General features: G+C 42.1%; 2 protein-coding genes across 7 annotated transcripts in view; one reads left to right on the plus strand and one right to left on the minus strand.

The window, feature by feature from the left end:
• RPS27A (ribosomal protein S27a) overlaps positions 1-14,889 on the minus strand; it is a 169,332-nt gene that overhangs the window by 8,396 nt on the left and 146,047 nt on the right. The window lies entirely within an intron of this gene.
• The window catches only part of CLHC1 (clathrin heavy chain linker domain containing 1), a 66,425-nt gene that overhangs the window by 5,437 nt on the left and 46,099 nt on the right, over positions 1-14,889 (plus strand). For 3 of the 6 annotated variants that reach the window (XM_050754671.1, XM_050754675.1, XM_050754672.1), the window contains exons 2-4: positions 4,853-5,111; positions 9,567-9,754; positions 14,425-14,558. In XM_050754671.1, coding sequence (XP_050610628.1) covers positions 4,935-5,111; positions 9,567-9,754; positions 14,425-14,558 — 499 coding nt within the window. In that variant the 5' untranslated portion in view covers positions 4,853-4,934. Of the gene's footprint in view, positions 1-2,156; positions 2,811-4,852; positions 5,112-9,566; positions 9,755-14,424; positions 14,559-14,889 lie in introns of those variants that run through there. The other 3 variants (XM_050754674.1, XM_050754676.1, XM_050754677.1) reach the window with 3 other exon arrangements.

Here is a 14,889-nt window from a genome sequence, read left to right on the forward strand (position 1 = left end):
CCTCCTGAGTAGCTGGGATTACAGGTATGTGCCACCATGCCTGGCTAATTTTTGTATTTTTAGTAGAGATGGGGTTTCACCATATTGGTCAGACTGGTTTCAAACTGCTGAGGCCAAAGCAGGCTGATCACTTGAGGCCAGGAGTTCGAGACCAGCCTGGCCAACATGGTGAAACCCCATCTCTACTAAAATTACAGAAAATTAGCCAGACATGGTGCCCTGCACCTCTAGTTTCAGCTACTCGGGAGGCTAAGGCAGGAGAATCACTTGAATTCAGAAAGTGAAGGTTGCAGTGAGCCAAGATCACGCCACTGCACTCCAGCCTGGGCGACAGAGCAAGACTGTCTCAAATCAAAACAAAAATAGTGAAACTATCTGACAATGGGGGAATAAATTAATGGAGCATCATACCATGAAATACTGTGTAAGCTTTAGAAGTCATGTTTTAGAAAACGATTTAACAACATGAAAAAGTGCTTTTAATAGTAAGTGAAAAAAAATGTGATGCACAACTGAATATAGAGTTTAATTTCAAGTTTTATAATGTTTGGAAGGAAATATTCCAAAATATTAAATAGATATTTATTTCATTAATTTTGTTTGGTTTTTATTTTCCAAATTTTATACCAGGAGTATTCTTCTGTAATTAGGGAAAAAGTTACAATGTTTTGCCTTGCCAGCCATTATTAAGCAAGCCAAGAGTTCTGTTTGAACTTAATATGACTAAATCTTAGGAACCAACTTCTGTATCCAACTTCAGTCAGACAATGATTTTTTTTTTTTTTTTTTTTTTTTTAGTAAAAACTCCTTTTTTTTTTTTGAAACGGAGTCTCACTCTGTTGCCCTGGCTGGAGTGCCGTGGTGTGATCTCCGCTCACTGCAACCTCCACCTCCCGGGTTCACGCCACTCTCCTGCCTCAGCCTCCTGAGTAGCTGGGACTACAGGCGCCTGCCACCATGCCCGGCTAATTTTTTTGTATTCTTAGTAGAGATGGGGTTTCACCGTGTTAGCCAGGATGGTCTCAATCTCCTGACCTCGTGATCTGCCTGCCTCGGCCTCCCAAAATCAAGCTGGGATTACAGGCTTGAGCCACCCGCGCCCGGCCCTTCAGTAAAAACTCTTTATTCATTCTTTCATCGCGTGACAGTTGGCCTTGAGTATTTACAAAGAGCAGTTCCTGCCTCTCAGAACTCTAAGCAGACATTCCAGAGCTCACAGATCAGTGCCACACCAACTGCTACCTGGAAGCTTCAGGGAGATGGGGAGCCTGGAGGAGGGGATGCTGCAGGAACCCTGGCAGGCAGTGGGGTCGGGCTTTGAAGGCACCCAGGACTGAATTCAAGATGGCAGGGGGCAAGCAGGCAGGCAGCGTGTTGGTCATGAGGTGCGGGGTGAGGGCAGGAAGCCCACAGCATTACTGACTTGGGGTTGGAAGAGACAGATTGGAGGGGCCCGAGCTGAAGCCAGAGCCTGAGGGAACTGGAGAGGCTGTAAGCCAGCACTTAGCTTCCCAGGAGACCCCAACCATTGCTGGATCCAGAGTGCCCTGGGAGAACGTCAGGTATCCACACATATTTCAGTGGAAGATTCTTTTTCCAAACATTTGCTGGTTCTTTGGGTTTTTAATTATAAACAGAGTACATGATCAATGTTAAAACCATTTTCCAAGCATCACATAAGGATGGGAAGTAAAAATTATATCCTGCTCTAGACCTTCCAGACTGGCTCCAGAAGGCAACTGCTGTCAATGATTTTCCTTACAGAGAAACCACTGCAGCCACCTACTGTGTGCCATGGCCCCGACACAGCATGGCGTCTTGCCCCACACGGACCTGCAGGTGGCCTCTTAGGAGCTGCCTCGCTGAAGGAGGTCATCCCTCTCAGTCACATCTGAGCAGCACTCACTCAGGCCTCGGCCCTGAGGGTCATGCGGGGGCGCCTGGCCCAGTTCCCTGCTGTGTCTGGTCTGGCGTCTATCTGCCTTTGGGCTACCTTTTCAGCACAGCTCCCTGGGCCTGTGGCTGCTCCAAGCTGGACTCCAGCTCCCCTGGGCTGCAGTGCTGCTCCCTATGGTCCAGAAACAAGGCCCGGCACGGAGGCTCTCAGCTTAGCAGCATCTCTGGCGCAGGCTGGCCCAGGAGCTCCCTGCAGAGTGCTGCCCATTGACTCAGCCCCAGCTGTACTCAAGTCCGTCCGAGAACCGGGCTGGCTGGGGTGCCTCTGATGGAGCTTCCCTTTTCTCCAAGCCTTGCTGAATTTCCTGAGGAAAAGCACGATGTTCTCCTGGACACAAGGGAGGCAGAATCTCTTGAAGTAGAATAAACTGCACTCCTTTCTAGTCTTCCTTTCTCAGCTTCTCCTGGACCGCCAGCTCCTCAATGCGCCTCAGACACTCCCTACCCGCACTGAGGAGGCTCCTCCTGCCCTGGCCCATCTCATGCCCCCTTGGCTGTTGATACAGCTCCCCTGTGTGCATGTCGCCCTGTGCCAGATGCTCAGGGACTTCTCAGACTCCTGGATCACTCCGAGTACACTGGCCACGCAACCTGATGCACAAACTGCAGCGCCAGCCAAGGACCAGGAATCTGACCTTGTCGGAGATGAAGGGATCCTTCATGACAGCTTTCCTCCAGGACTATCGACTGGGTGTAGGGAGCTGTCAAGGCATAGAGTTCACACTCAAACACTCCCAGAGCGCGGCACTCTGCATGAGACGCCATCCAGCTCCTTTGACTACGGAATCAAGTACAACATTATCAGCTGGCCTCTAGCTCCTGGTTGTGACCTCCCCTCTCCTGAACTGAGCTTGGTGTGTAAGGGCGTATCAAGTTGTATGGGCTTCGCCGCTGGGTGACCCCAAATGCAACTCCGGGAAGCGTGGGTTACCAATGACTTTAAAGTTTCGATCAGCCGAGCGCGGTGGCACTCGCCTGTAATCTCAGCACTTTGGGAGGCCGAGGCGAGTGGATCACGAGGTCAGGAGTTCAAGACCAGCCTGGCCAACATGGTGAAACCCCCGTCTCCACTAAAAATACAAAAATTAGCCAGGCGTGGTGGCGGGCGCCTGTAGTCCCAGCTACTCTGGAGGCTGAGAGGGGGAGAATCGCGTGAACCCGGGAGGCGGAGCTTGCAGTGAGCCGAGATCGCGCCGCTGCACTCCAGCCTGGGCGACAGAGCGAGACTCCGTCTCAAAAAAAAAAAAAAGTTACTATCCGATCGCGGGCGTGCGTGAACCTGATCCCGCTTCTCTTCTGAACACCCGGGCGTCCGAGGCCCCTGCCGAGGCTCCTGGGGGCAGCGTCTGTGAGCAGGGACCGCTGAGCGGGTCCGGGGGCGGTAGTGGTCCCCGCGAGCCTCCGCGCGCCCTCACTCGCCCCAGCGCCGCCCGAGGTCAGGGGGGACCGTCCCGCGAGGCCGACACCCCGCTCCTCCATCGGGTCCCCAAAGCCGAGCTGCCGCGCCGACCCCTGGCGCTCAGAGCACAGCAGGCCACGCCGGTGGGGAACTCAGTCCCGGCGAGTAGGAGGTGCCCTGAGGCGGCGCTGGACCGGCCCACGGCGTGCTCGCCCCCACCAGGCCGCCGCCGCTCATGATTCTTTTTTTTTTTTTTTTCTGAGATGGAGTCTTGCTCTGTCGCCCAGGCTAGAGTGCAGTGGCGCAATCTCGGCTCACTGCAAGCTCTATGTGGCTGCTTGAAAGCTCTACGCTGAAAAATACTGTTATTTTTGACATAATTGAGTGTTGGATTTTAGCAGAAGTCCTGACCTCTTTTTGCTTAGTACTTTAATATTAAAGATGATTATAATAAAGTTTATTATAAAATAAATACTTTTTATTTTTTTTTTTGAGACAGAGTCTCCCTCTGTAGCCCATGCTGGAGTGCAGTGGCACCATCTCGGCTCATTGCAAGCTCCGCCTCCTGGGTTCACGCCATTCTCCTGCCTCAGCCTCCTGAGTAGCTGAGACTACAGGCGCCCGCCACCGCGCCCAACTAATTTTTTGTATTTTTATAGAGAAGGAGTTTCACTGTGGTCTCGATCTCCTGACCTCGTGATCCGCCCACCTCGACCTCCCAAAGTGCTGGGATTACAAGCGTGAGCCAAAAATAAATACATTATTTATAGCTGTTGTGTGCTGGATGAAGCTAGGCCAGATAAGCGCGGGGGTCGTAAAGTATTTGACCTTGTTTGTGTCAAGAGGCTTACAAACTAGTTTTCCCACATGACACAAATAAATATAAAATACCAAACCTTCTATTAGAAAGTGTGAATTATACATGAGAAACCATCAATTATATGATACATGTGAGAGGAGTTGTGCACAGTTAGGAAGAGAAGAGCTCTTCATTGACTGGTGTTTGGTATTTCTGTGTTTCTGTCCCAGAGCAGCAGCATATGGCAGTGGAATAGCATAGTTTTTTGTTTGTTTGTTTGAGACTGAGTTTCACTCTTGTTGCCCAGGCTAGAGTGTAATGGCGCGATCTTGCCGCAACCTCTGCCTCCCGGGTTCAAGCGATCCTCCTGCCTCAGCTTCCTGAGTAGCTGGGATTACAGGCATGCGCCACTACGCCTGGCTAATTTTGTATTTTCAATAGAGACGGGGTTTCTCCGTTCTGGTCAGGCGGGGCTCGAACTCCCGACCTCAGGTGATCCACCTGCCTCAGCCTCCCCAAGACCTGGGATTACAGGCATGAGACACCACGCTTGGCAGCATAGACCTTTTAATACATAGGTTGAAGTATTTATCACAGCGACAGAGGGAAAATTTTTTTCTGAAGAAAATATATTTTCAGATCAATATGTGACTTAATTTTAAAAATTATTATATTAATTGTTGCTCTTTTTCTTTCAGGCTTATCGAAGTTTTGGCTTTGTTGCAAGAGCAGGTCAAGATTTAACTTTTCTTCAGTGAGCAAGTGTGCAGATTGTCAAATATGTCAGTTCATCAAATAAGAAAACGTGCAGTTCTCCCACCTATCATTTGTAGAAGTGACAAGGAATTTTTGGAAAGTATGCAAAGATACATAATTACAGAAACTGAAAGACTGGGCTGTAATGAGGAAGGACCTGCTGATGAATATTACATCATATACCGAAATGTTTTTGATAAGGTATCATAATGCTCTTAAAACAATTAAGTTTTCATGAAGATAGCAATGATCTATGTTGACAACCAATATTCCTGCTTTAGTAACACTACTGTTTGAATGATCACATTCCATTTGCCGATTTTGAGACGTTCATCCAGTTTCTCAGAAAGGCATGAATGGGAAAAATGCACTTCTGGATTTGTATTTCCTGACTGTGAATGAGTGTTTCAGTTATCTTAGCTTGAGAGCAGATTATAAGTTTCCTTTATATATATTTTTAAAGACAGAGTCTCACTGTATCACCCAGGCTGGAGTGCAGTGGCACACTCATATCTCACTGCAGCCTCAAAATCCTGGGTTCAAGTGATCCTCCTGCCTCAGCCTCCTGTATAGCTGGGACTACAGGCTTGTGCCGCCACTCCTGACTAATTTTTAAATTTTTTTGTAGAGACAAGATCTCTATGTTGCCTAGGCTGGTCTTGCACTCCTGGCCTCAAGCAATCTTCCTATCTTGGCCTCCTAAAGTGCTGGGATTACAGGCATGAACTACCAGCACCTAGCCCAGACTATCAGTTTTTGATTAACTACCTGGCTGTATCTGCTCTCTGATAATAATTTTGACCTTTTCATCTAAAAGTATCATCTGATTTATTAGGAATTAGGCTGCAAGCAGGAGCATGATGCTTCCTTGTTATTTTGAGTTTGTTTGTGGTATCATTAAAATCTTGATTTAGATTTGATCTAACATTAAATTGAGGTTCCTTGTATATTGGAGTTCTGTCTAGAATTATCTAGTCATGGTTTACAAGGAATTAGACTGGACTTAATATTGGAAATATGGAGATCAGCTTAGAAAATGCTATCACTTTGTGGAACATATTTGATTTTGCTTTTTAAGGTTTTAGAAATACCTATTATCCTTCTAAACAATTGCAGTTTGCCCACCAATCCTAATTTATTTATGCAGCGCTTTTTTTTCCACCCCATTCCGGGAAGATGCCCTGACAGTGAAATAAGTGAAATCAGCATCTTTCCTCTTTGCCAGAGGAAGTACTTACCTTAAGACTTCAGAAAGTGTTGGTCTCTGAGTAAACAGCCACAGGCAAAATAGAAACTCAGTCTTTTAATTTTTAAACATTATACACTATGACTCTTATTTCTCCTCTAAATAAAAACCTAGTGCCTCACTCTAAGGGAAAGTGAGCATATGATAGTGATATATACCTACCAGAATAAGGAAAGTTGATACATAATCATAGGAGTAATAGAGAGAAACAGTCTTTCCTTCCTTCCTTTTTTTTTTTTTTTTTGAGACGGAGTCTCACTCTGTGGCCCAGGCTAGAGCGCAGTGGCGCAATCACGAGATTTCGGCTCACTGCAAGCTCCGCCTCCCGGCTTCACACCATTCTCCTGCCTCAGCCTCCCAAGTAGCTGGGACTACAGACGCCCGCCACCACGCCCGGCTAATTTTTTGTATTTTTAGTAGAGACCGGGTTTCACCGTGTTAGCCAGGATGGTCTCGATCTCCTGACCTTGTGATCCGCCCGCCTAGGCCTCCCAAAGTGCTGGGATTACAGTCGTGAGCCACCGTGCCCGGCCTTTCCTTCCTTTTATATCATACAGAAAATCTATCTTTTAGAATTGGTACATCGGCAGGTTAGCTTCATTTTATATGCGTTATGATCAATGATACTGCTCTTGGTGTTTTAGTTATCAAGGAATGTATTGAATGGATGTTTAAATAAAGATAATGTATTGAATAGGTTTTATAAATATCAAGAGTCATGCTGCGACTCTACTGTGTGAAATTAGCAAAGGAAAGTCATAACTGTAACGTGTATCTTTGCATGCCCGAGTGCTAACACTTGTCAGAATTTTTCTTACATGAAGAGCTCTTTGCTTTGCATTAATGTAGTTATAGTGAAGTCATTTTGGAGGTATTGTTGGTAACTTTAATTCCTAGAGAAAACATACAGTGTTAAATAGAAAATAATATTGACGTCTCTAGTCCCTGTTTCTTTTCTCCTAGTGAGGAGAAAAGATTTCCTTTTGTACTATTTGCACATTACATAATTGTAAATTTTACCTTGTAAAGAATTCTGTTCTTCAGGGATCTAGAAATGGAAGTCATTTGGTACTTTGAGAAACTTTTCTTCTAGCTTCTTGATAACAGATAATTTACCTTTTTCATTTTCACATTATTTTAGCACCTTTGATTATTAATGAACTATTAATGACTGTCTTCTTTGATCTTCCTACCCTCTTAAAAGGAACTAGTTGGGCAGAAGATAAAAGTGTCAGCTTGCCTCTCTGGGTACTTTGAACCAGGGAACAAATACCAAATTGTGTTTAAAATCAAAGATAGATGGTTTGACCTGGAGAATCATGCCTGAATCAAAGCAAGGAGGACTTGAAACTCATACCAAGAGTTGGGGTGGATTGCAGGGTGAATGAAAAACCTAGTAAGCAAAGAAGACCAAAGCTTGGAAGAATGAGCTTTTTTAGAAATGGATGACTTACTCGGCTGGGTGCAATAGCTCGTGTCTGTAATCCTAGAACTTTGAGAGGATTGGTAGGAGCATCGCTTGAGGCCAGGAGTTTCAGACCAGCCTGGGCAACATAGCAAGACTCTGTCTCTACCAAAAAAGAAAAGGGGAGCGGGGCTATGGAGGTAGCTGGACTCTGTAAAGTGGCTGACCTTTTGTGTTCCTGTAGCATATTGTACAAATAGTTCAGATCCGTATGTAGGAGCTGAGGGGGAATGAAAACCATACCTCTTCTCCCTCAGACCCCTGTAACTGGTAAGTATAGCTATGGTTATTTTCTTGGATTTAGTAGCAGCCTTAATGCAGGGTTCTCAAACTTAAATGCCTGCAGAGGCCACCAAGGTAATATAAAAGAGTTAAGTGGGCTGGCTATAAGAGAATAAGGAGTGGTGGGGATTGTGGTAAAATGAAAAACCAACCTAATCGAAAACTCCAGCTATTATTGCCATTAAGGAATAGGGGTTCCATGGAGGTAGATTTTTCAGAGTTTGCAAGAGAAGCTGAAAATGTGGTTTTGGGGTGAAATTTCCTAAATTTTAAAATATTTTGTTGGTTAAGCAAAATTGCCAGCTGTATTCAACCTGTGGTGTGCCAGTTTGCATATTCTACTTTAGTGTATTTTCTGTGCATTCATAAAGGTTCCCATGAGTGCTCTTCTGAAATCTGTTTCTTCTAGCAAACAGACTTGGGAGCTGATCATGATACCACTACATATTTATTATCTACTCATTAATGTATATGAGCTGTCTTGGATTGTTGGAGCATATCAGAGGAGTGTATGAAGCAGATGGCCAGGAGCAACAGGGTACTTAATTTGGAAGGCCACAGATTGATGACCTCCGTTTTATTAAAGATTCTTGATATGGGTGGATAGGTAGTGTAGTCATCTCCATGGCACTTGCCAGGAGATCAATAATCTCCTTGTATCATTTGCTGATAGACCAGATGCCTTCCTAGATAATTTTTTCTAGATATTGCCTAGGTAAAGAAAGCCAGTGGGGGATACCAGCGGCTAGAGATGTAGAAGGAATAGGAAGCATAATTGCAGCTTTCTGAGAAAATTAGGGATTGAGCCTGTCTATTCTCTGTATTCATCAATCCCTCTGAAATCCTCATGTGCAGAACTTGGAAACCATACATTATTTATAACTTTTCTATTTTTATTTTTTGACTTATTTAAAAATATTTCTTTATTTTTGCATGGGTAATGCATATATAATATTAACAAAAAATGAATAAATAAACCAGTACAGGAGATTGTACAATGGAAAGTCTGGCCCTTCTCATCACAGATTCTACTTCTCCTGTCCTTCTCTGCAGGCACCCACTGTTTCTGTTTTCTTCTGTTATCCTTCCAGAGATTTTTCTGTGCCTAAACACCATTTGAAGCCATGAATGTATAGTGATGAGGGATTTTTCACAGTTGCACATGACATCCTGGGATTAGAAATGCAATTAGATATTGAGAATATTGATGAGCCAATAGGAGCTGATGGGTTAGAAAAATAAGAAGGTGAAGAGAATCTAGGATTTTAAGGTTTAAATGAAGTTAGAGACTACATTTGGAGGGAGTAAGAGAAGATACAGAATTATATTTAAAAGATTCAGAATTGGGAAAATTAGAACTAGTATTAGTTTTAACTGATTCATATAATGTATGTGTTCATACCAAGTAGAACAAAAATGTGGTCATTTTTTCCTCTCATATTTAAACTCCACATTATCTACCATAATGTTCCACAAAGAGCACATATTTAGTAAATATTGCCTTTAGTGTCCAATTATGTTTGAGCTTGCTGTAAAGTTTAGATTTCTAATTGCTAATCATATTTCATTTTAAAAATAATCTATAATGTTATTTGTGAGAATTTCAATCCATAGTCTTTTAGAAAAAAATATCAATACCATAGGCAGAAAAATAATATTTCAGGTAATAGAGCATGTCACTGCATACAAATCCATTCTTACTTCAATCAAAAAAGAATATGATGCCTTTATTGAGACAATAAAGAAAGGCCGAAGAACTGCATTTTGTCTTCATGGAAAACTTAAAGGTTTGGCAGCAGAGCCTACAGCTTTGGTATATCACAGGAAAAGAACAATCCAACTTGAAGCAAAGTAAGTATTTTAGTAACTAGCCCAAAAGATAGTAGTTCTTGCTTGATTATAATAACTAGCAGTGTAACTCTAGCCTGTGGCTCTTAGTCTTATTTTTCAATTTTACTTAAAAGACACATTTTTATGTTACCTTCTCCTAGTAACTTAAAGTTACTGTATTATTTACTTCAATTAAAAAATATTACTTTTGTTTGAGAACTTATAGTACCTCAGTGTGTGTGTGTGTATATATATATATATATATTTTTTTTTTTTTTTTTTTTGAGGCAGGGTTTCATTCTTGTTGCCCAGGCTGGAATGCGGTAGCTTGATCTTGGCCCACTGCAACCTCTGCCTCCCAGGCACAAGTGATCCTCCCACCTCAGCCTCCCAAGTAGCTGGGAGTACAGGCAAAAGCTACCATACCTGGCTAATTTTTGTATTTTTTTTTTTTCTGTAGAGGTGGAGTTTTGCTATGTCAGGCTAATTTTTGTATTTTCTGTAGAGATGGGGTCTTGCCATGTTGCCCAGGTTGGTCTCCAACTTGTGAGCTCAAGTGATCTGCATGCCTTGGCCTCCCAAAGTGCTGGGATTACAGGCATGAGCCACCACTCCTGCCCCTCTTAGTATAATTGAAAGCACATTGTCGTATCATAAAATGAGGGTCCACATAGGGTGGCTCATCACCTGTAATCCCAGCACTTTGGGAGGCCGAGGTAGGAGGATTGCCTGAGCCCAGGAGTTTGAGATCAGCCTGGGCAACATGGTGAGTCCCTGTCTTTACAAGTTCAAAAAAAAATTAGCTGGGTGTGGTCCCAGTTGGTTGGAAGGCTGAGGTGGGAGGATTGGTTAAGCCTGAGAGATGGAGACAAGTGAGCCACGATTGCACCACTGCACTCCAGCCTGGGTGACAGAGTGAGAACCCATCTCAAGGGGGAAAAAAAAAAGGACTAAAATAAAATAAATAAGGGATACAGGTAATTGCTCCAGGTAATTTCCTCCATGGAAGATTTAATAGTATAATTTCATAATTACTATCTGAATTAGAGCACTTAATCCTGTTATTCACAAAGGTAAATAACCTACTGGGAGAGGATAAGATGCTCAATCTTGTTGAGTAGTCTTATATTTTCAGTATTACATTTGGTCAATGATGGATAAATTATTTTTATAGATAATTTTTTTTTTTTTTTTTTTGAGATGGAGTTTTGCTCTTGTCCAGGCTGGAATGCAATGGCGTGATCTTGGCTCATGGCTCACTGCAACCTCCGTCTCCCAGATTCAACCGATTCTCCTGCCTCAGTGTCCCAAGTAGCTGGGATTACAGGTTCCCGCCACCACGCCCGTCTAATTTTTCTTTTTGTATTTTTAGTAGAGATGGGGTTTCACCATGTTGGCCAGGCTGGTCTTGAACTCCTGACCTCAGGTGATCCGCCCACCTCAGCCTCCCAAAGTGCTGGGATTACAGGCATGAGCCACTGTGCCCAGCCTTTTATAGATAATTTTAAATCAACTTGGAAAACTATGCAAAGTTTGACCTCTATTTCTGGTAATATGGCTGGCTAGATGTTGAGATAGACCTTTCTACTGGGGAAAAACACTACATAATATATTTTTTCAAAAATCTTTCCAAAAGCATCAGAAAGTCAGAATCAAGGCATAATCTAACAGAAGACAAAAGATAAGTGGAGCACTAAAACTGCTTTGACCCCGAGAACACTTTTTAAAAAACTAGTCACCATAATTTTCAGTTTTTACTATCGCATGCAGAATAAAAACCAAAGCCCAGGATCGCTCCACATGGTATAGTCTATTGGGAAACACTCACCATATAAAGCTGGATGGTAAAAGGCTAGGTATACCATCGTAGGGTGAACCAGAGGTAAACTGCTCCAACCCTGGGAATGCAGGGAAAATTGCCCTTTACTCAGCTGATTGCTGATGGGTATATAGTTTATTTTGGGCCAATGAAATGTTCTGGAATTAAATAGTGGTTGTGGTTGCACAACTATACTAAAATTCCTTGAATTATGTATACTTTACAAGGATGATTCTTAAGGTGTGTGAACTATATCTCAATAAAGCTATTATAAAACGATATGGAGGACAGAGTGAGAAGGTCATATTATTATGTCTAATCACAGCTTTACAATGAAGAGAATATGGGACACAGATAATATTTGAAGAAATAATGGCTACGAGTTTTCTGTCTTCTGTTAGATTTTGCCCAGATTTTGACTTTCTTTTGGAAAGATTTTTTAAAAATATATTATGTAGTACTTTTTCCCAATAGGAAGATCTATCTCAGCATCTAGCCAGTCATATTACCAGAGATGGAGGTCAAACTTTGCATAGTTTTCCAAGTTGACTTAAAATTATCTATAAAAATAATGTATCCATCATTTACCAAATGTAACACTGAAAATATGTGAAAGATACGGATTCACAGATTCAACAAACCCAAAGAATCCCAAGCATGATAAATACTAAGAAATACTCAACTAGGTTCATCTTAGTGAAGTTGTCAAAAATAGAGATCATAAAATTAGCATAGAAGGGAGCAACAGTTAGATACTTTCTCATCCATGTGGTAACATGTATTAGAATTTAATTCCTTTTTATGGCTGAATAATACTCCATTGTATGTATGTACTACATTTTGTTTATCCATTCATCTGTTTTTCGACACTTGGATTGTTTCCATTTTTGTCTATGTGAATAATGCCACTCTGAAAATTCATGTACAAGTATCTGCTTTCAGTTTCTTTTGAAAACCTGCCTTTTTTTTTTTTTTTTAACATATCTTTCGTTTATAAGCACAAATCAATTTGGAATAAAGCCAGTGGATATTTTATTCCCACAATCCTTTCATTAATACTGCAAGCTCTTACTCTGAGCCATCAATAGTTACCAAGAACACTATATAATAATCAGAAGCAGCAGCCAGCAGTATCTACTGACAAACTTGTTTTTTATTTTATTTTTTATTTTTGAGACGTAGTCTTGCCCTGTCATCCAGGCTGGAGTGCAATGGCATGATCTCAGCTCACTGCGACCTCCATCTTCCAGGTTCAAATTATTCTCCTGCCTCAGCCTTTCAAGTAGCTCGGATTACAGGTGCCCACCATCACACCCAGCTAACTGTTGTATTCTTAGTAGAGATGGGGTTTCACCATGTCGGTCAGGCTGGTCTCAAACTCCTGACCTCATGATCTGCCTGCCTCGGCCTCCCAAAGTGTTGGGATTACAGGTGTGAACCACCGAGCCTGGCCCAAACTTGTTTTTAATTTGCCAAAAACGCTGTGACATTTATATATTGACAAAAATTATCTTCCTGATCAAATTTTACTCAGGCTTCCCTGAACCCTTTTCAACTAGGCCCGACTTTTGGACTTCTACATTCATCTCTGCACCATTCCGTTTTAGCAAGAATCCTGTAAAGTAAGTTTAGCCAGAACTCCCCATCCATGACATGTGATCCCCGAACCATCCTCCAGGTGATGTCTAATTACCGTGGCCTGCCTTCAACAGGAATCCTCTTAGGTCCATTGATCCAGAATCTCTCCTCACATCTCATGTTTTCTTTTAGTAATTTGTCATCCACTGACCCCACCTTGCTCCTTAGCTATAAATTCCCACTTGCCATGTCATATTCAGATTGAATCCAATCATTCTCCGTTGCAGTGGTTCCTGTACCTATTGGCATGGCCCCTCTTGAAAAAAGTCTTCCTTACCATGCTTTAACAAGTGTCAAAAATAATTTTTCTGTGTGTATTTTAATATGTTATTTCTCCCTTGGGCCAACATAACTAGGAAGAAAACTTCAAATAATGCTTAAGAAAAGTTTATACTACCTTTTGGTATTCAAAATTTTCATTTCTAGGTAAACTTAGTTTTATCTCAGGGAAGTGCTGTCCTTCCTCTAGCTCTAGGATCAAAATTACTGTAGTGGGCTGAATAACAGTTCTCAAAGACATCAGGTCCTACTCTCTAGAACCCCTAAATGTTAACCTTATTTGGACAAAGGGTCTTTGCAGATGTAATTAAAGTTTTTGATACAGGGAGGTTATAAAAGTAAGCCCTAAATATGATCATAAATGTCCTAATAAGAGGGAAATAGGAGCTTTGCCACAGGCAGAGGAGAAGGCGGTATGACCACAGAGGCAGAGGCTGAAGTGATAAAGTCAGAATGCCTGCAGCCCCAAGGCTGGAAAAGGTAAGGAACAGATTCTGAAGGAAGCATGGCTCTGCCAACACTTTGATTTTGGTCCGGTGATACTGATTTTGAATTTCTGGCTTCCAGAATTGTAAGAGAATAAATTTCTGTTGTTTGAAGTCACCAAGTTAGTGGTAATTTGTTACAGTTGCCACAGGAAATTAATATAATTACCTACCAAAAGAATTTTTAAATTACAAAAGTAATTTTCTGCTAAAGAGAATAGTTTGTGGCCATATTATTGTGATTAGCACTTATGAATTTCCAGTAGGGTTCAGAATCGTAGTATGAGATTTTATTGATGCTCAGAAAGAAAATTGTTCCTCATTTGTGAGGCTAGATAACTTTTTCAGGGCATTTCACCTAGTCCATAATGGTTCAAAATAAAGTAATGATTTAAACTGTTTTACTTGAGGTTTTGTGGTTCAAGAATTAAGTTAGTTGAAAGACATAATAAAGCCTTTCTGTTTTCCAGAATGAGGATTATTGAAAATAATTCCTCGAAGATTCAATCTCAAATAGATCAAATCAAGCAGTCTAGGGCAGCGTATGACACGAAGGAAGTAAAATATTGTACTTTCTCCAAAGATCCTTCAAAACCTATTCCAGGTATTGTATTTTGTTTAAAATATTTGAGAGAAATCCTGATTATTTCCAATTTTTTACCTAAGCCACGCATTATTATAAATGTGCTGATGTATGTGCATCTTGCACATGTGTGTTGTACACAATTTTAGTCAGGACTCTAGGTAGATTCAAGGGAATGGAAAAACAAACTGTAAAAGATTGAGTTTCAGTCAGCTGGGTTATATAAAGTGTAATGCAGTGGCTCCTGAAGTGTGGTTCCTGTATCAATGTCAGCATCACCTAAAGATCTCTTAGAAATGCAAATTCATGGTTCCCATCAGATCAGAGACTTCACTGTGTCAGAAACTCGATG

This window comes from Macaca thibetana, chromosome 13 (genome assembly GCF_024542745.1).
Source record: "Macaca thibetana thibetana isolate TM-01 chromosome 13, ASM2454274v1, whole genome shotgun sequence".
Classification (NCBI taxonomy): Eukaryota; Metazoa; Chordata; class Mammalia; order Primates; family Cercopithecidae; genus Macaca; species Macaca thibetana.